Raw genomic sequence first — 26,051 nt, forward strand, 5'->3', positions numbered from 1 at the left:
TAGGTAAGAACATGGAACACACGCAAATCAAAAAACACAAACGCAAATCAGAAAACACGAACGCAAATCAAAAACCACGAACGCAAATCAGAAACCATGAACGTAAATCAAAAAACACAAACGCAAATCAGAAAACACGAACGCAAATCAAAAAACACAAACGCAAATCAGAAAACACAAACGCAAATCAGAAAACACAAACGCAAATCAGAAAACACAAACGCAAATCAGAAAACACAAACGCAAATCAGAAACCACAACGACATTAACCAAACCGGAAAAGGGCGACAGGAATCGTCGCTGAATGGACGGGTCCGTCCTTTGAACTGGAAGGACGTGGTTTACGTGTTTTCAAAACATGAGCGCCGACAGTGAGGACGTACGCGCTGCTATTAAACAATATTTTGATGCAGGACATGGGTATGACGTTATACTGGATATGATTTTCCCCACACTCACTGCAGAACTACTACATACTCAACGTGTATAAACGTGTATGTACTGCATACTGCCTACTAAATGAACGTTTGAGTATGCTGTTACCCTCAGACTGTTCACATGGAAGTATACACATCTCATACTACATTTTTTTTTTCTCGTCCTTATCTTCTCTTACGTAACTGAATCGATGTTAGCGGTTCTAGATCCCGTTTAATGGAAATTGCTTATCAAAATATAAAGCATGATTACTATTACACTTAATTAAATATTTCTAAATATTTTTTAAGTCAAATTACCATTGTCAAATGTTTTCTAGTTTATTATATATGTGCGCTCCCACGCTTTACCTCTTTCTTCCTCTTACCTGAGTAGCTGCTTCTGTCACGACACATCAAAGTGGTTGAAACAGTTCTCAGGCTTTATTGAGAAAACTTAAACAGCACAAGTCCAACGTTGAGATAATGCAACTGAGGTAGTCAAAAAACGTCTTAACTGAGGAATCCATAGGACATTGGCAGGGAAATCCAGAGAGTGCATAGCACAAGTTCTTTGTGTCATTTGCTGACGAGATCAGACATGGAATGCTGGGGAAGTGAGGTTGAAGTAGGGCTGGAGTCCAGTGAAACACAGGTGTAGGGGATTCAGTAATCAGGGGAGAGTGAACGGGAGATATGAGCTGTGGGAGACTGATTGCAGGGTGTGGCTGAGGAGGAGGCACCTGGCCTGGCTGTGACAGCTTCACTCGCCATCGATCACGACTATTAAGCAGCTTTTATCGATCATTAATCGTCCGTTCATAGATCGTATTATACCTCTGACCACGGAACACCAGCACCTTCACCACGGAGACGACGCAGGCAATCTGCCCGTCGGAGGAGCTACATTATTCACATACATGGAATTTGGATTTCCCTCTGAAGTAAGTAATATCACTTATCTGGTTTAAATACGTTCCTTTATTATTTGATCATCAATAGACAGGCATATGCATGCATAAACAAAATCAACAGACATGTAGGCTGATATAAGTCATTTAATAATATCATGTATGACTTTGGTGGGATAAAAAAAAAAAGTAGTGGCCTATTAGTGAACAATTTATTAGACAAATAATCCATGTATATATACAGGTTGCAATACGTGTACGATAAGAAGAAATAAGTAGTTTATCAACAAATGAATAGGAAAACATTCAGAATAAATGTAATATCTGATGTTTTCTGTTACAGGTTGGTGCCAGAGGGCCGGACTGCAGGTCAATCCTCATGTTCCCCCGATGGGCCTCTACTTGGGAAGGGGATTTAAGGAAGGACTTCCGTCTTTCAAGGCGTTCCAAGGACAACCTCGTCCACTGCTTACTAACAGAACAGATGGGTTCCATGTCCATAGTTCCACGGTGGTGATGGGGATGACAGCGACGAAGCTGAGCCACTCCAGCAGTCCTGGGACATCCTCAGGGTCTCCAGCAGTCCTGGGACATCCTCAGAGGCTCCAGCAATCCTGGGACATCCTCAGAGGCTCCAGCAGTCCTGGGATATCCTCAGAGTCTCCAGCAGTCCTGGGACATCCTCAGAGGCTCGTAGCTGCAGTGTCTGCTCCAAATGTCCAGATCCCTGTGTTGCAGGAACATGATTATTGTTGAGGTTTCATGCTATGCAGAGTCGAGGTAAAGTCTGAACAGGTGAGTCTTGAGCCTTTTTCGGAAGATGGCAAATGACTCTGCTGTCCTGACATTGGTCGGGAGTTCGTTCCACCACTGAGGCGCCAGAACAGAGAAGAGTCTGGGCTTTGCTGAGCGACATTTGTTTGATTTCAGCGATGGCGGTACCAGCGGGCCAGCTGAATTAGAGGAGCGAAGTGCTCGCTTCGGGGCATGAGGTTTGACCAGTGTTTGAAGGTAGACAGGTGCCGTTCCATTGATGGCCTTGAAGGCCAGTGCCATCGTCTTGAATTGGATGCGTGCTGCAACATGGAGCCAGTGGAGGTCACGGAGGAGGGGGGTCACATGGGACAATTTGGGTAGATTGAAGATAAGGCGTGCTGCAGCGTTCTGGATACGCTGCAATGGTTTAGTCACCGTTAATAAAAATAAAGGCATGTTCATAAGTTTAAGGATTAAATGGCACGTGGCTTAAAACTGTAGCCTCCTGAAGCTAAATAAATAACAAACATTTGTATCTTCATGGGGCGCTGCTCTGCTGCGACCCGGGCTACCTCGTGCTGCTGCCTCAGTGTTTCTGGTGTTTTTCGTTTGTCTGTATGTGGTACCTTTTCTACTTTTGATGTTTAATCTCAACACGGTGCTCAACAAGTGCAACACAATGTTGTTGTTATTGTTTTTATTGAGAGGACTGCTTGTGATCCCAATTCTTTGGCTTATAACATACCACTCCATGCCAGCGGGCCGGAGCACTATGCTGGCTGCGCTCCTGAGTTACACCCGGGATCAGCTCCTGCTTCTCCGTCCCAGCCACGCACCTGCCCTCCAGCTACCGAGGGAACTGCTGGCCCGAAGCCCGGCGGGAGGTTGCAGAGGACAGACGCTTCGGAGAAGAGCAAACAGACCACCGCTGCCTTCCATGCTTCTCTGTAACTTATGCTCGCTGAAGAGCAAAGTTGAGGAGCTCAGAGTCAACACCAGATGTCTACACGAGTACTGAAAGGCATGCCTGCTTGTGTTCACTGAGACGTGGCTATGGGAGGACGTGTCTGACTCGCTCGTTTCCCTGGATTACTTCACCCTGGTGCGCTCCGTGAGGACCGAGAACGCAGGCAAGAGCAAAGGCGGCAGTACATGTGTCTATGTCAACAACAAGTGGTGTTTGCAGTTCACCACAAGAGAGTCTGTCTGCAACCCCAACATTGAGCTCACATGTTTAAGCCTAAGACCTTTTTATCTTCCACGTGAATTTGGGAACATTGTATTATGTATTGTTTACATTCCACCCAGTGGAAACGCTGCAAATGCAGCTACTGCTACTGCTATCGCAGACTGTGTTCACAGGCAACTGAAATGCACTCCTGAAGCACCCTGCTTTATTCTAGGTGACTTTAATCACTGTAAAGTTGAGCCTGCTTTACCGGGTTTCAATCAAAACGTGAATTGTAAACCAGAGTCAAAAATGCTTTAGACAAATGTTATGGGAAAGTGAAAAATGCATACACGGCTAAGGTTAAACCCCCTTTAGGGTCTTCCGATCACAATGCTGTCCATTTAATTCCCACGTATAAGTCCTTACTCAAAAGCAGCAAACCACAGGTTAAAACGGCATACGTATGGAATAATGATGGTATTGAAACTTTTAAAGGTTGCTTCTCCTGCACCAACTGGGATCTCTTCCATAGCCTAGAGTAAGAGGAGGCAACAGATACCATCACTGATTATATTAACTTTTGCAAAGATAATGTGTTAACCCAAAAACTAATCACTATGTATCCAAATAATACATCTTATATTTCCAAGGAAATGTGTATAGTACAGAAATGTTTTTAGGACCTTATAAGTATGAAAAATAAGCAGAAAGAACTTAATCACAAATTAAGGACAGCTAGGAGTAAGGAGAAGGAAACATTGGAATCCCACTGCTTGGCTATAAACAATAAGAAACTGTGGGACTCTGTGAAAGCCATGCTAAGAGGGGTATTAATGTGATTAATGAGGAGGGTAAAAGCAAATGAGTTAAATTATTTTTTCTATAGATTTGAATCTGAGAATCTTGAGACTTCTCGCAAGAGCAAAAGGCGACGGTGAGGTCAAGGTTTCAAGAGGAAGAGAGATGAGACCTGTGATCAGGTCGACATCTCAGTAGAAAGAGACAGACATGCCGTAGTTTGGTTTTGCTTAAAGTGGCCCGCTAAAACGGTTGCAGTTGGAAATTATTCAGTTGTAATGTTTAATATCTATGTCTATCGATACAATAAAATACTTAGTCGATCTTGAACATAAGCTTTAGCTTTAATGAATCTTGCAACAGGGAGACACAACATGCACAGAATGATGCTGGGTGAGATCTCAGCAGAATAGCAAGTTTAAAACAAAGATAAAATGCCTTGGCAAGGCAGTTCTCGGGTAAGGGTTCAACCGTCTTCCTGCAGTAAATTTACAACCCCCTGCCCTCAAAGGCATTGTTTCCAATATCCCCAGATGTGAATAGTTTTGAACTGTTTGGTCCATTTGCAGAAAATATACTGACATGTAGAACAGTTTAAACAGTTAGAAGGCTACATATTGCAGATACAGTTGCAGTTACAATTTTACATTACACGGTACACATAAAATTGGCCACCGATGACCATCCTGCCATGTTTTGAATGGGAATGTCCATGCTTCTATTCCAGGGGTGTCAAACATATGGCCCGTGGGCAAGAACTGGCCTGCCAAAGCGTTCAGTCTGGCCCAGTGAATGTGTGAGTAATTAATCCCAATTCTTTTAATAAAATGCAATGCTATTCCTATTTGACCACTGGTGGTCCGCTGTCCGAATATGAATAGCAGGCCTTGTGCTGGGCACGCTATGACAGATAACACATGCTAACCTAAAGGCTATGTGACTAAATATTGTAGGCTTCTGTTCATGCAGTAAAAAAAAAAGAAAAGAAAAAGAACAAAGGTCAAACCAGAGTGTTGGGTTTTCCAAGAAAAATAAATGGGTATCTATGTAGTGTGCTTGGTGTGTTTACAGCAACTTTGAGTGCTCAGGAAATATAATATTCAGATTCATCAGAAAATACAGAGATTTTTTTGTGGCTTATAGGTTGTTATGGTTTGGCCTAGTTGAGTTTGTGTGTATGTGGCACATGAAGTAAAACGAGTGACAGCCCTGTTCTATTCTATTTCTCTGTATTAGACATTCATCACAACTTAATGCTTCCAGCTCTGCTTGGCATGAAGCATCTCAATTAGCAGGTTGTTGCAGGGCACCTCGCCGCTCAGGTGTTTGCCATACAGGTAGTCTTCAGCAAGGATGCTGAGGGAGCGCAACTCAGACAAACACAGCAGCAGATGTGCAAAGCGTCCGAGGAGGTGAGAAGAGGTGCACAGTGTGTACTCCAGCAGCGCTCCTTCAACCTGCTCCTGCACACTCTCTATGAACTGATGCTCTTCCAGCTGTTTCACATCTGGTCAGTGGGGCAAAAGGAAAACAACAGCCAATGCAACATAAAATTATTTGTGAAAACCACAGTTATGTTGAATATCAACGTTTCTGAACCAAAAATACATTTAATCAACAGCGCATAATGGCATGTGGCAGCAACCTGGGTTCAAAACCGTCACCCGTGCTCTCTCCCTTTCCTGTCAATCGCTATCACTTTTTTGCGAATATGAAGCTTGATAGATTAAAAAGCATCAGTTGTCACTAACCTGGGTTAAAGAGGATAAGGAACTTGATGCAGGCAAACTCTTGACGGTCTGCCTTTAGGATGTGGAGCTTCTCAACCAGCTCCTGTCCTCTCTGGACGAGGCTGGCCAAAGTAAGACCAGCATCAGAGGTGATGTCGGAAAGCTCCATCTGACTCAAAGAGACCATGTACCGACATCAGTCACTGGTGATTCTCTGTACTGCACAACTTTCATGTTCATGTGTCATACCTTCATTCTAATATTGAAAAAAATATATTAAGAAGCAACTTGTAACTAAATAACTTGACATGGTATAAAACCTCCAGGATGTAAAAAACAATCTAGTAGGAATGGAAATCAGGTGTATTCCCCAAGGAATAAAGGGATGATATAATATGGACATAAAGACAGGCATGTACACTCCACTTGGTCTTTGTAGCTATTTGTCTTCTTTAGGTTTTTAAAATATCTCTTGATTGTTAGAGGAAGACGAATGACCTTGTGCCCGGTGACGAGGAGCAGGCTGCCCTCCCTGCCATGCAGGACCTGTCTGGAGATGATGTCCAGGAGTAACAGTTCACTCCAGCAGCTGTGCAACAGCTTCATCTGGTCATTCACCTTGGAGCAGAAAGAAGGATTTAAATTCAATCAATCACAGGTTTTCTCCGCTTCATCACTTATCTACATTTTATAACAAGACCCTTTCATCTAATCTGGCTAACTCAAATGCAAACCCTTATCATGCATGTTAGCACACTGTGACAATGCTTACATTTTTAGCAGGTATAATATATCGCTGAGGCTGATGGGTGTTTTCAAAGTTACACCACAGTAGGACAATTTTGTTGACCTGATGATGGCAATTCTGAGGATCAGGAATATCTGCACCACATTTCTTGGCAATCCAGCAAATCTGGATTTCATTTCCATTCCCAGTGCTTCACTGCTAGTGTGGTGTAATGTAGGAACTTCATGTTTAAACATGACCTTGGTTTCTCCATCATGCATATACAGTTTCCAAGTCGTCCTCCTGTCAGAGACAGTCCAGGCCTAGAGACCACAACGCAGTCTCACGGTAGTTTGTGAAATATTATTGTATTATTCAGGAACATGGACATAGATGTTTTGTGTGTCCCTCAGCATGACTAAGGCATGTAAATTTAAATTATATTTCGTACTTGCATCAAGTTTTTTTTCTGTCAGTCGAGACATTACATTCCAAGACCACTGACCACTTATTGAGAGCACTTTTTAGCTCCTACTTCAACTAATATTCCATTTTCTCTCTGTCTCCATCATGACAGTATACCAGTAAGTAGATGTGCTTTAGAGGAACCCTGTGGAATCCTTGATCTAGTTTTTCAAAGACACTGTAGATGCAACCACACTTGCCTCAAAAACCAAAGCCTCAACACAAGGTTGACGGCTGCGTTTATGAATGCACTATTTGCCAAACAATTGAGACTTAAGAATTAGCTAGTTGGACACCCCGTGGCCCCTCTGCCTCTGGGGGCCTGCTCTGCCATGAGGAGAGTGGATGGCCAACCCTGTCTCCTACAACTTTTCAAAACTGCACTCTTAATTACGTTTCAAGGGAAACTTTCCGGACCAAAGGGTCACAGCTTGAAACAATTTGAACCTGGTTAATGAACAAAACAAAAAAACAAAAGTATACTACTTTGTTATGTTTAGGCAACAAAATGACTTGGTTCAAACTGGAATCAAACAGCAGTCTGCTGTGTGGAAGCCCTGTTTTAGTTAGCATACTAACTAGCCGGCTGCTAAAAGAGTAAAATTGATAATTGTTTTATTTATCAAATGCTTCGTCCACACAGTCTTGTCACATCACAGGAGAGCTCATAATTACATATAACATTACTATGTCATCACAGCACAAGTGGGTTCCTCTATAAAACAACAGATGCAGTCCTGCCAAAGCTCTCCAGTTATCTATTCAATCTGCAGGTGAAAGTAATTAGCCAAGAAACAGTGTGCCAACAAAGATAGGGAAGAAGAAGACTGCAAGCTATAAAACACGGCAGCCTGGTCTCCTAAAAATGATGCGTTGTCCGCAAGGACGAAATTTTGATTTCAAAGGTGGGGGACACACAAGTATTTTAAATAAAACTCTAACTCTTTCAGTTCACTGTGTTTTCTAGTAGTTCTTCTAGTTTTCTATTGCTACTTTTAACTTTACTGTTCCCTTTTTTGGTTTGACTGGTTGTAAATCATGTAGCAAAACATTATCACCCAATTCTAATCCAATAGTAATAATAACAACAATAATAATAATACATTTTATTGATCAGATTATTGAGAGCTTTGTAGATGATGAGGAGGATCTTGAAGTGGATATGCTGCTTTATTGGGAGCCAGTAAAGGTGTTGCAGGATGGATGTAACGCATTTCTTTGAGTAACTCACACTTTGACTTCTAAAGAAGTCTCTTATGTCCACTTCTCTTTTTTTAGACATCCTGGCTGCGTCTAATTACCAAACACACACACACACACGCACATACGCACACGGACACCGATTCAAACGTTGATGTAAATGAAACCTCTGTTATTAACATCCTTCTAGCTGACGTGAACCAGGCAGAACAAACTCCCAACGCATAGTAGCGGACTCCTGTAGGACTCCTGATCGCAGACTAGCAGACCGTCGGTGTGCAAGATGGAGTGACAGCAGACACAGCCAATCACACAAGAAACGGCAGAGCCAATCGAGGAGCTTGTGGGCGGTCTAAACTAAGGGAAACAGGCTTCAGCTTGAGCGGACGTTTTCCGCTTGGTCCTAGTGCTTGACATGTCTCTGTTTAATAGCGTAACATTGTTATTTGGACGGTAAAAAGTGCAGGGGACCAAAACCGCCTTTTGAAAAAGTGCACGGGACATGTCCCCTGTGTCCCCCCCCTAAATTACGTCTGTGGTTGTCCGCTCTTAACATATTACAAATTAGTTTCAAACAAGCCCATGTAGGGAGGATTTCTTGGTGGTTGACGGATCCAAAAACACAGGCCTTTCCCTCAGGAGACTGCATGTCATGTCCTATCTGAACCAACGTTTTTTGGATTGTTTGTTTTGTTCGTTTACCAGGTATTTCATTCTGTTTCAAACTGGAAAAAATATGTTTTCCTGGAAAGATAAACAAGAGTGCAGTTTAGTTGTATGGAATTGTAAAGCATGGATACAAAACAATTAATAACAATCTTTGAAAGTTTTTCGTCTGGATGGAAATGCATTCAACTCGTTTGTTCGACCTCGAGGATCATCACAATGAGGTTTAGTGGCAAACACTGAATGTGATCAAAATAACTAAAACTGATCCATGGTGAACCTTCACCTCCAACCGCTCAGGCAGACATTTTTTTTAGTCACGTTGTGTGCCACGAATTGGGAGTGAAAATAAGTTTTGGCTTTTATTCGTTTAAACCCAGATCAACAAATAGCATCTCACCTTAATCTGTTTGAAGAAGATGGAAGAGCGAGCCCACTGTACGATGGAGAACAGCATCTGGTCAGCCATGAGGCACATCAGGCTGAAGGTGCTGGGGTTCGAAGGTTTCTCACAGCACTTTTGCTCCTGCAGGAGACGAGCAGTGATCTTATTCTGCAGCTGCAGCTCATCCGGATCACAGCGCAAGAACTCCATCACTAGCTGAGGCATCCTGGAACCACGTGGAGAGAAAGGTCTTGAGTATAGCTCGTCTGAGTCGACTCTGGCAGCAGAGCTTGGCGCACTCGCAGAGTTATTGGTGGCCTCTGATTTTATGGTCCAGTTTGAGAAGGAGGTAGTCTGGTACTGGGGGGCTCCAGGGGAGTTGGATGGCAGGAGTGAACACATTGATGGAGGCTGGTAGCTGATATGATGGTTGTGTGCTGTTGGTAGCGGGGTGCAGTGAAGGATGGGAACTGGGCAGAGGCCATACTTAAAGGTCAAGTCTCTCTGGTTGGTTGAGGGGCTGATAGGTGGACAGGTGTCTATTCTGAATCCACTTGCTTGAATCAAAGCTTTTCTCTGCTGCTTGAGGGCCCGATCACGCTTGTACATGGGACCAAACTTGTTTCTTCCGCCTCGTATCCGATCTGCACGAACAGCTGACAAGAACAGGAGATTTGTTTACAGACACTACATTGGATGTGTACACGGGCCTCATGGGCAGAAAAACCTTTAGATTGCTCATTCTCAAGGGTGAGAAAAAAAAAGTATCATATGCAGGTAGTCTGTATTTGGCTCATTTACATAACCAGTAAACATTACGATCATGGCACAGGCCTTGACTTCAAATTAAACCATTTTCATTACATAATGACAGTAACATAACATCATTGTTCCTCATCCGCAGTCTGGCGCAAGGTGACGCTGTTTTTTTAGGCGTGGCTGGGACAGCTGTTAATGATGAAGCTGACTCCATATATGTCACCTTGCTCCAGATCAGCCCAAAATTCAAATGCAATAGTTGGGTTGTGTTCCTCACTCACACACATGATTTTACCATTCACACACTGACCTGCCGACTTACTCACCCAATTTACTTTACTTATTATGATTAAATATTTTTGTAGTATTTATCTATGTGTGGTCTCCCTCCTTTGCCACATCGTTTTCGGCCAGGTTGTGACAATATTTATAACAATTTATAGAATAATGTAGAATTCAAATACTTTATGTGATATACCTAAGTATGGGTGGCACTTGGGTAGAGCATACTAGAGGCAGGACATGATGCTGATTACAGCACGGTCACATAGCCGGGTTCCTAATTTGGTTATAAACAACCATCTTTCTTGCAGTTCCTTGAATTGAAGCCTATTGGCGAAGTTTCAGGAGCAGGACCACACCTCAACAGCGCCAACTTCCGCATTTCTATAAATAACCATCTGACCCTCTCCTCTGCTTCGCTCTCGTATTCTGCGTCCCTCCCCCCCACCCCTTTTCTCTCTCCCCATTTCTTCTTTCTATCCTCTCCTTCGTAGGTCCATGAGGGGGTCCGTCGCTGCCCGGGAGCGGCGGCGGATTCTCTACAAGAATCCCCACAACGTACTCAAGATCCAAGATCTTCGACAATTCATTCTCTTTTGTCAATAATAATAAGTCCTTAAACGTATCTCATTGACGGTGTGGTCCTTGCTAGTGAATTTTCTAATCATTTTGTTTTCGGCAGAAATGGACCGACAGAAAGCTAAAATAGGCCACAAAGCGTCATTACAGTGACTAGTCCACCTCCACAGCCTTGTTGTGTGTACTTGTGCTCATGATGGGAAATGTCTGGCTGTCACCTTTACATAAACCAAGTTTTGTAGAGAATCCTAATTTTCTGTGTAATTAAATGCTAGATTGTAGAATATTTTTACATTCATATCTTGTGTGGTTGAAAAAAATTATGAATATAGCTGCAAGCTGTCATTCTGGCCCACAGCCCTTGGCTCTACAGAAGGAAGCAGCTCAATTGCCAAGATCAAGGCTACAAGCAGCAACGTGCCGGATCAGGCTTCACAAAGCTGAGCAAAGAGTTGCTATAATTTTGTCTAAAGGAGTGAGACCAACCACACAAGAGTTTCATCATCACAATGTATGCAGCCTTGCAGTAAGTATCACCAGTCATATATGTTGGCATTGGTTGACTTGTTTCAATGCCAAGCTGGTGATGTTTGGTCAAACTGTATTGATTTATTCAAATTTGGGCCAGGCACATGTACATTCGCATGCACATGTTTGGAATGAGTGGCGTCCTTTGAGCGATTTCGAAATAGTTCTACATAGTTATCAAAATGAGCAGCTATTACAAATATAAAAATACAAAGAAATACGAATAAATCTTAATCTGCAAACTACAGGTCTAAAAGGGTGTAAATAAACATTTCTGTGTATTCCTTGGAGGCTGCTGGAAACCCTTTTGATAACCATATACATTCAAGTAGCTATTAATTATTAGGTACAACCAAGATAGCTTGAAGTTATGGCACCTTATTGGTCCTATTAAAACTGGATTGGTACAATCTTTTTAAGTTATGCCAACTTAAGTTCAACCAACACACTACATTGAGTTGGGGGAAATCACTTTTCTTCTGCAATCAAAGGCATTTTTTAATTACCAACTACTTAATTATTGGTAGAATTAAACATGTTTTTACAAGTTTCAAGTTGTTCCAATTCATTTTCCACATTATTCAACATGATTGTGTATGTAAGTGTAATGTGCTTAATTACAATAATTATGAAGACATGTTTTTAAGTTGACTATGGTTTAGAAATAAAGTTGGTCCAGTTGTATTTTCTTCACTACTTTAGCTTTTTAAAAGATAAATATTCATAAAGCTTTTATGAATAAATTAATTCAACAACAAAATTGTTAGGCAATCCACTTTTTTTATCACAATATAAAGAACATTTAGATCAATGTACAATAACTGCAGACACGTATTTCCACAGCAGATCCTCAGTCTTTAAACAGTATGAAACGTTTTTACACACAATGTTTAAGAGATACTAACAAAATTATATTCATGATATTTTGAACATCTTGACACCTTAAAGTTGTACTCCATAAAGCCCAAGTTATGCTTCCGCGTCGACACAACGCAAGGGGGCTTGCGGACCCCTTACGTCCTTGCGGACCCCCCTTACGTCCAACGCAAGGGCCTGACGTGTACCTCCCAAAAATCCTAGACGCGCGTCGAGGCGACGCAACACCAACGCAGCGGCATCGGCTGTGATTGGTCATCCGCTGGAGGCCGCTATCCGGTTTCCACTCATAAACACCGCCATTTAAACTTTTAAAAGGCTACTTTTATTGTTTTCACCTCGTTTTATTGTTTGCACCTTCTCGCTTTTGCACAAAGAAATAAAACACCAAGTTCTGAAAAATTCTGGACGTTTAAAGCCGGAAAGAAAACAAATAGGCTATAACGAGGCTAACGACGATATACGTCAAGAGTCTCGGTCGGTCAGTCAGTCTTTACAAAAAACATAGCGCCCTTTACTGGTGTGGCATTGAATTGCATTTCGACACGTAAACCCAACGCAGAACCATCACGGTCTCCAAGCAACTGCGTGGCCGTTGCGTGATCACTACACGGAAGCATAATCAGGGCTTAAGATTTGAGATGCGTTGCTTCTTGCAGCCTCTTTGGCGGTAGATGGAACTGCAGGCGAGCCTCTGGGACTCATCTCCCAGAGTTCCTTTGGAAACCCAACAGTGTCGACTTTATGACATCAGTTGTGATCCTGTTTTTTTTCCCTCGTTGGCGGTCACTTTGCTTCTTGATGACTTTCCTTCTTCACTTCCATTAGTTTGTTGTTTCTTTTTCTTGGGACTGGAAGTTGAATGGTCTTCTTTCAATGGCTGTTGATCCTCCATTGTGAGTCAGCAGTAAAGAAATGTACCTGGTCAAACACTTTAGACTAGAGGGAGCCTGACTCAGCAGTTGGAAGTTACCGATTTCTGATTACAATGAAACACTGGTACGCTAAACTAAAGGGTAGTTTGGCCAAATTTCACTGCTAAATATGACTAGGGTTAGCTACATGTAGTAGTACAACACATTTCATCAACTTACAGGTGTAGCCTAACCTCTGTACATTAGTCCATTTACATTTACATTTAGGTCATTTAGCAGACGCTTTTGTCCAAAGCGACTTACAGTATTGGTCCAGTATTGGTCATATCACATTTCAGAATATGCCCAAATTAATTGCTTTAGTCAAAATGTTTTGTTAATGAATGATGCCCACCTTGAAAATGTCCTTTGTGATGTATTTGTTCAGCCAACAGGTTCTCTAACGCACAATATCTTAACTGTCTGAACTTGTCCAGGGGTCCGTTTCACAAAGCAGGTTTAGTGAAAACCTTGAGTTAGTTAACCCTGAGATGAGGGAAACTCTGGTTTTTCGGTTTCACAAAGCCAGTTCAGCATAAATCTGAGTCAGTTACCCGGGTAACATACTCCGTGAACCTAACCTGCTCGCTAGCAGGTTTGCTTCAACAAACCCTGAGTTTCTCCCTACACTCCTTTTTCCGGAATCTGAACCAACTCTGAAAAAAATGTGCCATCCTTTCCAACCTAATCGATGGAAATAAAAGTGATTCTAGCAGCTTTGCGTTGGGAGACAATTTTGATTACCTTTCCTTCCAATCACATTAGATATTATCTAAACAATATTCTCCGACATTTTCAACATTTCATATTGCGGACATAATCCGCAACCAGATTCTTTGCGGAGGTAGTGTTTTTGCGAACGGGAGATTTATGAAATTTTTAAGTACATTTCTGTGTTTAAATACCTGCTTATATTTACTGTTTAAGTGAAATATGATTAAAATCATATGCCTTAGTCAACGTATTTGCGCAATATTCTTATGCTTAATTTTCAACTGGGATTTGGATTACACCCAATGAAAATGATAATTCATTCAGTGCACTACTTTGTGAACTACGGGAGTTGAACCCCTGTCACCTGCACTGTGGGTAGCGTTGCTAACCATTACACCACAGTGTCGCTCTGCAAAGCTGAAAATGAACACTTATTACCTTTAGATCAATCGACTGTTTCAGTCAGTTATACACATCGTATAACTACATAGATCGGGCAGTAATTGTCTGCCACGCCAACTATCGCTACTTTACTGCAGTTACGTTGCTCCGCTTTCTCAGGATGAGCTCATTTTCTACATTAACACTCAGTAATATCTAATGACGCTCTCCCCGTTGCCATGGTGAATCGTAGTATCGGAGCTCCATTGATGATGGCTTTATAGAGTGGGCAGGCACGCGCGTAACTCAGAGTTTACATACTCAGAGTTGACTGAACTAATTAAAACCGCTGTTCTGAAACTGAAAACTCAGAGTTGCCCATCTCAGAGTTGGTCAACTCAGAGTTCAGTGTTAGGTTCAGAGTTTGTTGAACCTGCTTTGTGAAACCTGCTTTGCCCCAGGTGTGTTAAGTTGGCAGGGGAGGGGACTTGAAATCCTGAACTTAAGGTTGTGAAAAATTAAGTCATCAAGCCAATTCAATTAAGTTACTGCAACTTGAATTTAGATTGAAATTAATTTACACAGAAGTTTGAGTTTAAATGACTCACAATATTAAGGTGATGCAATTACCAACATCATTACGTCAACACAACTCATCAAAATAATGTTTGTAACTTAAAAGTTGTATCTAAATAAAAACATTAGATTTTTAAATGTATAGTATTATGTTATGCAAGTGGTAGTAACAGATCCTGTGAATTATTTTTTTAGAGTGTGCAAGGATTTTGTAAATTACAGAGTAACTATTAAATAATTACAGGGTTTTTACTGGCTAAAGCAGGAAATGTGGAAAAAAACTGTGCTGATTTCACAGTGAAATCGGAACCATGTTTCACAGATACTATATGAATATTTGTAATTTTAAAACGGGAAATTATTTTAAATTTTGAAAATAGATACTTTACATATTATTAAAACAATACTTTTAATTTTTCAAAAATGAAATTACTATTATTATTATTATTATTATTATTATTATTATTATTATTATTATTATTATTATTATGAGTTCCCTCATGAATACAAATGAGTTACCCCATAATCTCCTGGGTAGGAACCCCATAAGTATTTTGCAATCTTTATGTTTTCATTGTGTGTTTGCTTTTTGAACACAGTAATTGTATGAAAGAAATGTATTTTAATTAATGAATGTGCTGCCTTAGATGGTGGTAAGACAATACAGGTGAATATGATTTTTTAACTATTAGATAGCACTATGAAACTTCCCCAGTTGTTACTGACATTAATTAAAAAAAAAGATATCTCTTCTCATCAGTCATCACACAGCCTTTGAAAAACTCTTATTTTTGGTAAATAAAGTGTTAAACCTTCAGAATTTAGAGAGGAATGCAACTTGAAATTTTGGAGTAAGTGGAGATTTCTGACTCAGAGTCTACAGAAAACATTGATTTTGAGAAAACAGCTTTTAAAGATATGGATTGTAAAATGACATACACTTGGAACACACTACAAGTGAACATTTTTAAAGATTTACTAAGAGATCTATATCAAAAGAATGTCCTCCTATAGTGATCCAATGGGGAAGTTTCATGATTTACTGATATGAGGACATTCTTCTTTGTATACGTTTTCTCAAATGTTATGTGTAAAAACGCAAATAAATGATCTAACTGTAACTGTAAAAGTAGTAAAAGTATAATAAGTAGTAAGATTTGTATTTTGGACGTTTTCTTCCTGAGAGGAGCAAAATAATAAAAATGTTAAAGCTGATCAGTGCATGAAAGAAAAAGCAATTTTATAGTAACTCACCTTAAATGACAGATGAGATATTCTTTATTAAAATGAACTTAAGGATAGTTGGTGTATTCAGTAGAATACATTAAAGTCTACTTCCAGTTATTATTTCTATAATAATAATAATTATTATTATTATCATCAGTTTTTTTATTGATATTGTTGTGACATGCAATTGGCATAAAAAGTCACTATATCTCTATTAAATGCCTTGTTAGGATGAGATAGCACACTTTATTTCTTATTCAATATTTAAAAATAATAATCATAATTATAATAATAATAATTTGAAGACATTTAAGTAATGAACATAGATATATTCAGAGTCTAATTTTTCTTTGTGAACAGGCCATGAATGTTTCCGTGTCGAGGCCGCGTTAAACCCGTTAGAGAGGAACGCTTGTGTACATACGATGTTTTCTTCCCTAAGCGCCACATTAACACCACAGCTGCTGAAAAGTTCCTTCTTACCTTCCAGTCTCATTCCAACACGGAGGCACTTTTGAAACCTGCAGAACGGACACCGTTTCCTTTGGCTGATGTCGATCGGGCACTCGTGGTTCTCCGCGCACGCGTACTTCTTGTTGTTCTGGACGGTTCTTTTGAAAAAACCCTGAATAGTTGAAGAAGAGGAAGGTTGAAGAGCTTAACAACAACTGCCTGAAGAGCATACAAGTCCGTCACAGTGCAACAGGATGAATATAAAGGAAGAATAACGGAAACGTGCCTTGCAGCTTTCACAGGTGAGCAGACCATAGTGGTACCCGGAGACTCGATCTCCACACACCGGACACAGGTCCTCCAAACCCGCATCAGGTCTGCTCTCCATTCTGAAGGTAACGCAAGATCAACACTTCAACATCTCGTTCTGTCCATAAATAATAGAAAGGGACAAAAACAACACAGAACTGATCACGGATCAGAAGGAAGAGTGATGCATATACAAAAAACACATAACCATCTTAAACCCAGAGCGACCTACTTGTTGAACCAGTGTTGGTGGTTTGGTTGAGAGCTCAGTATAGTTGTGGAGGTGAAGTGGACTGCAGTGGTGGTCTCATGTCATCAGGCTGCGAGGGGAGGGAGGGGACGCTCTCCATGGTCCTGATCCTGCGGCCGTCTGAGGAACTGACATGGTCACTGCTCCGAAACTCCAACCAATGAGCACGAGGTGTGTTTATGTATATGCCATGAAGCAATATAATGATAAAAATGTGAAATTATTATATTATGAAGTCACTTTTATTTCAGGGGATTCTGATGGTTTGTAGATACTTCGACATCATTGATGAAGAAACGTCAGAAACAATCAAGCTAAATGTTTAAAGTGAGCAGCAAAAATCATGTTTATGTTAATATTTAATTGTATGCAAAATATATATATATATATATATATATGTATCCATCATATATATTTTTTGTCTTCAAAAAAATAAATATACTGTTCATAAAAAAATGAACCCTCAGAAGTGTAAACCATTTGTCTTTGTTGTTTGAAACCTGTTGTTTGAAACCTTGTTGATCAGGAGCAAATACAAGCATTGTGCCCAACACAGAAGACAAACACTTTACATGACAGAAGCAACACCTTCTTCCTCCACAGCTGGTCAGAGCTCCAAAGCTTCAATGGATGCCGCTCTATGTTGCCCTCTAGTGTTACTTTTGCATGTGTCAGTGACAGCATGTCAATGGGACTACAGTGTCTTTTCCAAAATAAACTTCCGTCTTCATAGGAAGTTAGGTTGAGGCAACAACACCAAGTAGCTTTAGGACAACACTGCAACAAATACCAGTCAGTTTGGACCGGTCTTACTGAGCGTTTAACTTAGCCAAGTTAAACCAAGAAACTGAACTTTTTGAACTTTTTGAAGTTTAAAAAACAAAGAAAAAGAGCGAGAGCAGATTTCTGGGAGTATTTCCTATTTGTGATCAATTAAGGATCAGAAGATCGGCAGACAGTAACCTTTGTTTGTTTGACCTCTGACCTCCTTTCCCAGCTGTGCTGTGTGGGCTAATCTTGGACTATATCCTACGTATGTAGTTCTGGCTGTAATCCAGCAGGTGGGCTTGTTACATATAAACACTAAACAAACTGCATTATTAGATGCCTTGGCAGTGAAAATGTGTTATACAGTCACTTGACTGACTAATGACACCGACTCAGTTGTCACTGTCAACATTTACTTTTAATTTCACACATATTAATATTCATACAAACAGCTGTAAAGGGTTTGCATTGGATTAGTTGAAAGGCCAGTGTGTTGAATACAATACAACCATCTTGGATTTTTTGCAACCAAGGAATTTACCATATTTGGGCTGTGGATGAGGGGGATCTGACCAACACAAGCTGACCAACACAAGCGGTAGAGCAGTTAAAAAAGTTAGCTTTGTTTTTTGATTACTATGCAACAGTTTGTAATTATACACAAAGCATCCCCAGCTGAAGCAATGGCCAACTGTCAAACTTGATGGTCCACAAAGACTTTTTCCACAATAAACAAAAACACTGTAAGAGCCGAGTGGGAAATAAAGAAAGCTCTTATGATACTGCACATTTCAAATATACAAAGAAAAACAATATCCATAACCCTGTATAATGTAGGGAAAGCAGAGGAGACAATACCTCTATACTGTTTAAATGAGCTATCTGCACATTCACTTGAACACAAAACAGGCGGTCAACCTTAGTCTGTGACAAGCCACACACAATTAAAATACATTCAGAAATATCCACATTGTTTTACTTTCATATAATGGCTGCAAATTATTACCAGCATTATGGACAGAGGGCGGAGCTAAGCTGGCAGTCAAGAATAGGGCTTGTTCGAGATGAGCCAGGTTTGTGCAGAATCGATTGCCGGCGATCGCTGCACAATGCATGCCATTAGTTTTGTGTCCAACTTCATCCCGACTTGCTCTGACGTCATGCACACATGGGCAACGATAGTTTATAATATTACTAATAATCATGATAATGACAATAAAAAGGAAAAGAGGTGGAGGGGTTGCTGCTATATTTAAAAATACATTTCAGGGGAAACAGATGTCACTTGGTGTTTTTCCATCATTCGAATATCTTTGTGCTGTGTTGAAATGCTCTCCCAGAGTTCTCCTGTTAATTATTTACAGGCCACCTAAATATTCGTCAAATTTTTTCGATGATTTTACTGAATTATTGTCTAGCATCTCCACTGATTTTGACTGCCTAGTTATAACTGGTGACTTTAATTTTCATATTGATGATTTGAATGACAAGGGTGCAAAATAACTTTTTAATATTCTAGACACATTTGACCTTTCTCAACATGTGAAAGAGGCTACTCATTGTAAGGGACACACCCTGGACCTGATTATCACAAAAGGTCTCCATGTTTCTGATGTTTTTGTGACTGATCCTTCATTGTCTGATCACTTCTGTGTTTTCTTTAATATTTATTTCATTCCTGACACACAAACAGAATCAAATAAGGTCAAAAAGCGGTACATCAATGAACATGCCAATGTACTCTTTAAAAATGCCATCTCCTCGTTACCACCTCTAAACCCATGTCATGCTGATGATCTTGTAAACATCTTTAATTCCAAAATTCTGAATGTCATAGATGTCATTGCACCTGCTACGGTTAAAACAATTTCTGGTAAGCAAAAGGCACCCTGGAGAAAAGCTGCTGTTGTGACAGCCCAGAGAAGAGAGTGCAGGAAGGCTGAACGAATCTGGCGGAGTACTAAACTTCATATTCACCATGACATCTATAAAGAGAGCCTCCGGGCCTACAATTTAGTCTTAAAAAGTGCGAGAGAAACATACTTCTCCAATATCATAAACAACAACACTAATAAGGCGAAAACCCTATTTGCAACTGTTGACAGACTGACCAACCCCCCAACACAAATACCAGCTAAACTGCACTCCACACAGAAATGCAATGAGTTTGCATTCTTTTATACTAATAAAATTGAAGGCATCAGACGCGCCATCAATATCTCAAACAAAAAAGTTGGATCACCACCCTGTTCAGGCAAAAGTAACACAGCAATGATGGCAAGCTTTAATGCCATAGACTCTAAAACTCTAGTGGAAACGGTGACAGATCTAAAATCATCCACCTGCTGCCTTGATGCTTTACCTACCAACTTTTTTAAGAATGTTTTTGACTGCTTATCAACAGACGTATTGCAAATAGTTAATAACTCCATTCAATCAGGCAATTTCCCAAAGGCCTTCAAAACTGCAGTCATTAAACCTCTTCTAAAAAAGCGGAGCCTAGATGCCTCTATTATCAACAACTACAGACCAATTTCAAATCTACCCTTCATAAGTAAAATAATTGAGAAAGTTGTCCTCCAACAACTAAATCACTTCCTGGCTTCAACTGGCTGCCACAACAACTTCCAGTCAGGATTTCGACCTTTTCATAGCACCGAGACGGCCCTTATTAAAGTTGTAAATGACATCCGTCTTAACACAGACTCTGGCAAAACTTCAATATTAATGCTATTAGACCTCAGTGCTGCATTTGACACTGTCGACCACTCAATACTCTTGGACAGGTTGGAAAACTGGGTGGGGCTCTCAGGCACAGTCTTAAACTGGTTCAAGTCATATCTACAAGATAGGAACTATTTTGTTTCCATTGGCGACTTTGTATCAGAACCTACCAATGTAACGTGTGGAGTCCCCCAAGGTTCAATCTTGGGGCCAACTTTATTCAACATCTACATGCTCCCACTAGGACAAATCATGCAAAATAATAACATTGACCACCATTGCTATGCCGATGACACCCAAATCTATGTAGCACTATCACCAAACGACTATCGCCCCATAGATCTTCTGTGCCAGTGCATTGAGCAAGTCGAAGACTGGATGTGCCAAAACTTCCTACAACTAAATGAGGATAAAACTGAGATAATTGTTTTTGGTGCTAAAAAAGAAAGGTTTAAAGTAATTCAACACCTTCACTCTCTGTCCCTGAAAACCTCAAACAAAGCCAGAAACCTTGGGGTTTTTATGGATTCTGATTTACATTTCGACAGTCACTTTAAATCAGTAACAAAATCAGCCTACTATCACCTCAAAAATGTAGCAAGACTTAGAGGGCTCATGTCAGCTAAAGACTTAGAAAAACTTGTACATGCCTTTATTACTAGTAGGCTAGACTACTGTAATGGTCTCCTTGCAGGTCTTCCGAAAAAAACTGTCAGGCAGCTACAGCTTGTTCAGAACGCTGCTGCTAGAGTTCTTACAAAGACCAAAAAATGTGAGCACATTACACCAATTCTTAAATCCTTACATTGGCTCCCTGTATGTCAGAGGATTGATTTCAAAATCCTCCTGCTCACATATAAATCACTACATGGTCTAGGACCGAAGTATATCACTGATACGCTCCCACTACATAAGACTTCTAGACCACTAAGATCTTCTGAGACCAATCTGTTAGTGATTCCCAGAGTAAACAACAATCACGGGAGAGCATCATTTAGTCACTATGCAACAAATAGCTGGAATAAACTTCCTGAAGATGTAAGACTTGCCCCAACTCTGACCACTTTTAAAACTAGACTGAAAACTGTTATGTTCACCATAGCTTTCTGCTAAATCTTTTAATGTCTGCACTGTTTTTAATTATTGCAAATATGTTTTTATTCTCTTTTCTTTCTGTAATGCATTTTTAAATTTTTTATTATTTTCTTTTAATTCTTCTATTTTTTTTATTTTTCTTCTCACTTTGTTTTATGATGTGAAGCACTTTGAGTCTGCCTTGTGTATGAAATGTGCTATACAAATAAAGTTGCCTTGCCTTGCCTTATTTATATAGACCTTATCAAAACGAGCAATCTTGTTCTATGGTGTTTAACATGAGTGTCCAGGTCCACTAGCACCTTAAAGTGATGGTTCGGAGTAAAATGCACCTGAGGTAATTTCCACCATGACATCCAGCCAAAAACCCCTTCGGAAGCATTTTTAGCGATGGTCAGCATTGGTCAAGATAGCCGCTATCAGCTGAGTTTTTATAAATGCTTGTATTATCAGGTCAACACATTTTTATAAATGGTTGTATTATCAGGTCAACAAGTGTTGACAAGTGTTGACCTGATAATACAAGCATTTATAAACATTTAGCGAAACTTTTTCATACTCTCGCGTGAAACTCACGGCATCAGCTGGGTTAACACGGAAGTGGCGTCTACGCTGCGGTAGCATAGCAGCCGAGGATAGAAGCTATCAGGCAAGTGTTCTTTTACAGTTTTTCTCAATTGCTAAAACACTAAACCCTATTGTCTGAACCAAATGCTCTGTTGCCTGAACCCACTGATTGAATCAGTCACTCTTTTGGCAAAACCATAAGCACTGTTCACCTGTTTAGACACAACTTGCCAACACATTTTCTTTGTGACGCACCTGTGTTGCATAATGGTGAGCACAGGTGGCAAAACTCAAACGCAGTATACTGTAAGTAAATATATGTTTCAGTACATCACAATTTACTGTAGTATTGTAATGGAGGGTTAGTCTAACTGTTTGTAGGCCTAGTATTCCATGTATATTTTTGTACTTTATGTTTACGTAGGCTTTACTGTATTTCACAGGATTTCTGTTTTTGGTACTTTTATTTTTTACTATGTACAAGTGCTAAATACACATGCATAAGGCCTACAGTGAACAATGAACATTTATTTCTACAGCTTCATGTCCTGAGCGTTGTGTTTTCTATTTTTCTACGTAGTGTTTAGTGACTGCTCTGTAGTGTTTTTAAGTTTGATTGACTCGGGGCACGATTTGACAACATAGTTCAGTTTTGAGCACCGATTGAACAATTTTGAGGTGAGAGTTCAGTTTTGGGCACAGATTAAACTGTTTTGAGTTGAAAGTTTGGTTTTGCAAGAAGAGTCTGAGGTTTTGCGAATGTAGCTTGAAAATTGGGATCTGTTTCGACCTCACTCTGACCGTCACTACGGTCTAAAAAGGGAATGATCACCTTCGTTCTGCCTATCACCGAGACCATATGTCAAAATAGTCATGTCCATGACCTCCGGAAGCAGAACGACCTGCGTTAATAAATAGCAGAGAATGCTCCCGGGTCAGTCTCTTTTCCCTTCACGCCTCAGAGACCTGTGTTTGTGAGTATCGAAGAGACTTCTGTAAGGTAAGACATTCCACTTACGTAATTCGCTACCTGCGTGGTACGGGAGCATATTTTGCCCCCGAGGATTGGAGTGGTGTGTTTTTCTTGTCAGCTAAGCTAGCTGTTGTTTGGCTTAGTTTACCGTTTGTTGAGCGCTAGTTCCGGGTATTTTGTGTTGTTTATACAGTGCCTATACGGCTGTTCGCAGCTGTGGGCTTCGTGCGAGCCCACTAGGGTGCGTTCGCGCACTGGTGTGGGCCGCCGTGCGGTCTTCTGTGCTTTACTGTTGTTGCAGCCGAAGTTTTTCGTGAGTCTGCCTGTCATCTTTGTGTTTTACTGCATTGTGCAGCCGGATTTTGTGTTAGCCTGTCAGTTTGCTGCAGGCCACCTAGCGCTGTAGCTTATTGTTTGTTTATCACTACACGGTAAGTAATTCCGTTGTTGTAATACTTTGTGGTACTCTAGCCTGCTTGTGCAGTGAGAGGTTTATTGTTTATATTGTTGCACGGTAAGTAATTACGTTGCTGTAATATCTTGTGTTACTCCAGCCTGCTTGTGCAGTGAGTGGTTTATTGTTTGAGGGTTACCTGGATTTATTTCTGAGGTGTTCTCTGTTCATTGTTAGCCTGTTGTTTGGCTTTGCACTTTCTGTTTCAGTGCGTTGCGCCTCCTCTGCCACGCCCTATACCCCTGTTCGCAGCTGGTGGGGCTAGTGTGCGCCTGCTAGGTGCATTCGTGCGCGGGTGCGGGCCACCTCTGTGGTTCTGTGGCACCCTAGACCGCTGTTCGCAGTCGGTGGGGCTAGTGTGCGCCTGCTAGGTGCATTCGTGCGCTGGTGCGGGCCACCGTAGTACCTTGGTGGACTAGTCGAGGAGGGCTCCAGGCGTCAACGCCACCTAGGCTTCTTGGGTCTGAGATGGCTTCCCACTACTGCAGGATCTGCAGTGCCTCCATGAGTGCCAATGATGGGCACAGAGAGTGCCCCATGTGTCTTGGGGCCGCACACGTCCTGGAGGACGTCGACAACCCCTGCAGCGCTGCCTGCGACCTCTCCAGGGGTGAAAGACAACGCCGGGTCACCCTGATACGCGGCCACGTGCAGGAGGGCCGACGAGAGAGGCGACGCAAGTGGGGCCGACAGCGTGAGTCCCCCCACAGGCCGTCCCATAGAGCTGCACACAGTCCAGCTAAGCGTCCGGCTGAGCGTCCGGCTGAGTGTCCGGCTGAGCATCCAGCTGAGCGCCTGGCGACAGCTGCAGTGACCGAGGGTGGTAGCACGGAGTCGCTCCAGATCCTCTCTGCTCTCCAGGCTCTGGCACAGAAGATGGACAGGCTGGTAGATCACCGGGCCTCTTCTCCAGATACCCTGCCCCCTGGCCAGGAGGGCACCCGCTCATCCAGGCCTGGGAGCCATGGTGAGGAGGAGGAACGGAGCGAGGCGGATGTGCTATCCCTCTACGCTCCCCAAACAGAGGCAGACCACACAGGAGACAACCTCATGGGAGATCTGCAGACAGGCTCTGCAGAGCTGGGTGACAGCTCCATGGGGGCGGGAGAGGTCCCCGTCAGCTCCCTGATGTCACGGGTGCTGAGCGCTGCGAACTTCCTGGGCATTGAGGCGCCCACACCTGCTCCGGCTCCCAGGGGAGGCATCTGGGAGGGCATCCCTTGTGCGACCCCACCACCCCCCGTGCCGGTGCCGCCTGACTACACGGCGATGCTGAGGTCGTCATGGGGTAAGTTGACGCAGCGTCCGCAGTTCAATGCAGGCTGCCGCCAGCTAGCAACAGCTACTTACCCCGTGGAGACTGGACTCGGAGACATGCCACCGGTTGAGCCATCGATGGCCGCACTCACGTCTCTGGGCCTTACTGGTGTGTCACCCAACCCACGCTGCCCCCGTAAGGAGTGCGCAAAGACAGACCACCTGGCCACTCTTTTAACGCAGCAGCACGAGCGGCCCGGATGGGTAACGCTCTGGCTATTACGCTGGCGTCACTCCGCAAGACGCTGAGTCGGGACGACCAGGACGCCAGGGCCCTGCTGGATGCAGCTCTGTCGTCCCACGCCCAGCTGACGCGGGACGTGGGAGACGCCATGGGTCCCGCTGTGTTGTGCCGCAGGCAGGTTTGGCTGGCACAGACCTCCCTGCCAGAGCCGATCAAGCAGGAGCTGCTGAATCTCCCAGTTGCCCCTGGGCATGTTTTCCATCCAGGATCCCAGGAGGTGCTCGACCGCGCTGAACGTGCTGCAGCGTCGAGGGACGCTGTCCAGCGTGTGTGCCGTAGGCCTGCCTCAACGGTCAGCGGGGCGTCCGTTAGCAGATATAGGCCGCGGCTGCTGGCCCGGCCTCCGCCGAGGGGGAACATCCCACAGGCCTCTGGTGACCAGCGATTTCGCCCACCTGACCAGAGATCAGCCCCATATTCCCGTTCCAGGGGTAGAGGGGGTCAACAGCGGGGCACAGGCAGGGGTGCGGGCCGCGGTAGTGGTCCCGCATAGCGTTCCAGGGGTGCCCGTCGATTGTCCTTCCCAGTTGTCACGGACCTCCTGGGAGGGGATTGTCCCAGACCCTTGGGTCGTAGCCACGGTGGCTCGTGGCTACCGATTGCAATTTTTGGCAGCGGCCCCCTATATTTTCAGGGGTCAAGGTAACGTCTGTACAAGACCCGGTTTTAATGTCCGTACTTGCCAAAGAGGTTCAAGTGTTACTTCTGAAAGGGGCCATCTCAGAAGTACCGCCCAGCGCACAGCTCGCTGGGTTTTACAGCAAGTATTTTATCGTTCCCAAGAAGGACGGCGGCCTTCGGCCCGTTCTCGACCTCAGGCCCTTGAATCGGTATCT

The 26,051-nt window shown here is 42.4% G+C and overlaps 1 protein-coding gene across 1 annotated transcript; it reads right to left on the minus strand.

Moving 5' to 3' along the window:
• Nucleotides 1-5,302: 5,302 nt before the first annotated feature.
• LOC311030166 (nuclear receptor subfamily 5 group A member 2-like) lies at nt 5,303-16,902 on the minus strand (the record flags this gene model as incomplete). Its single annotated transcript, XM_084035772.1, has 6 exons — nt 5,303-5,559; nt 5,804-5,951; nt 6,281-6,400; nt 9,241-9,881; nt 16,545-16,686; nt 16,801-16,902. The coding sequence occupies 6 exons, from the start codon at nt 16,900-16,902 to the stop codon at nt 5,303-5,305; spliced, it is 1,410 nt and encodes a 469-aa protein (XP_083891898.1).
• Nucleotides 16,903-26,051: the final 9,149 nt, after the last annotated feature.

This window comes from Eutrigla gurnardus (genome assembly GCF_963514095.1).
Source record: "Eutrigla gurnardus genome assembly, chromosome: 19".
Lineage (NCBI taxonomy): Eukaryota > Metazoa > Chordata > Actinopteri > Perciformes > Triglidae > Eutrigla > Eutrigla gurnardus.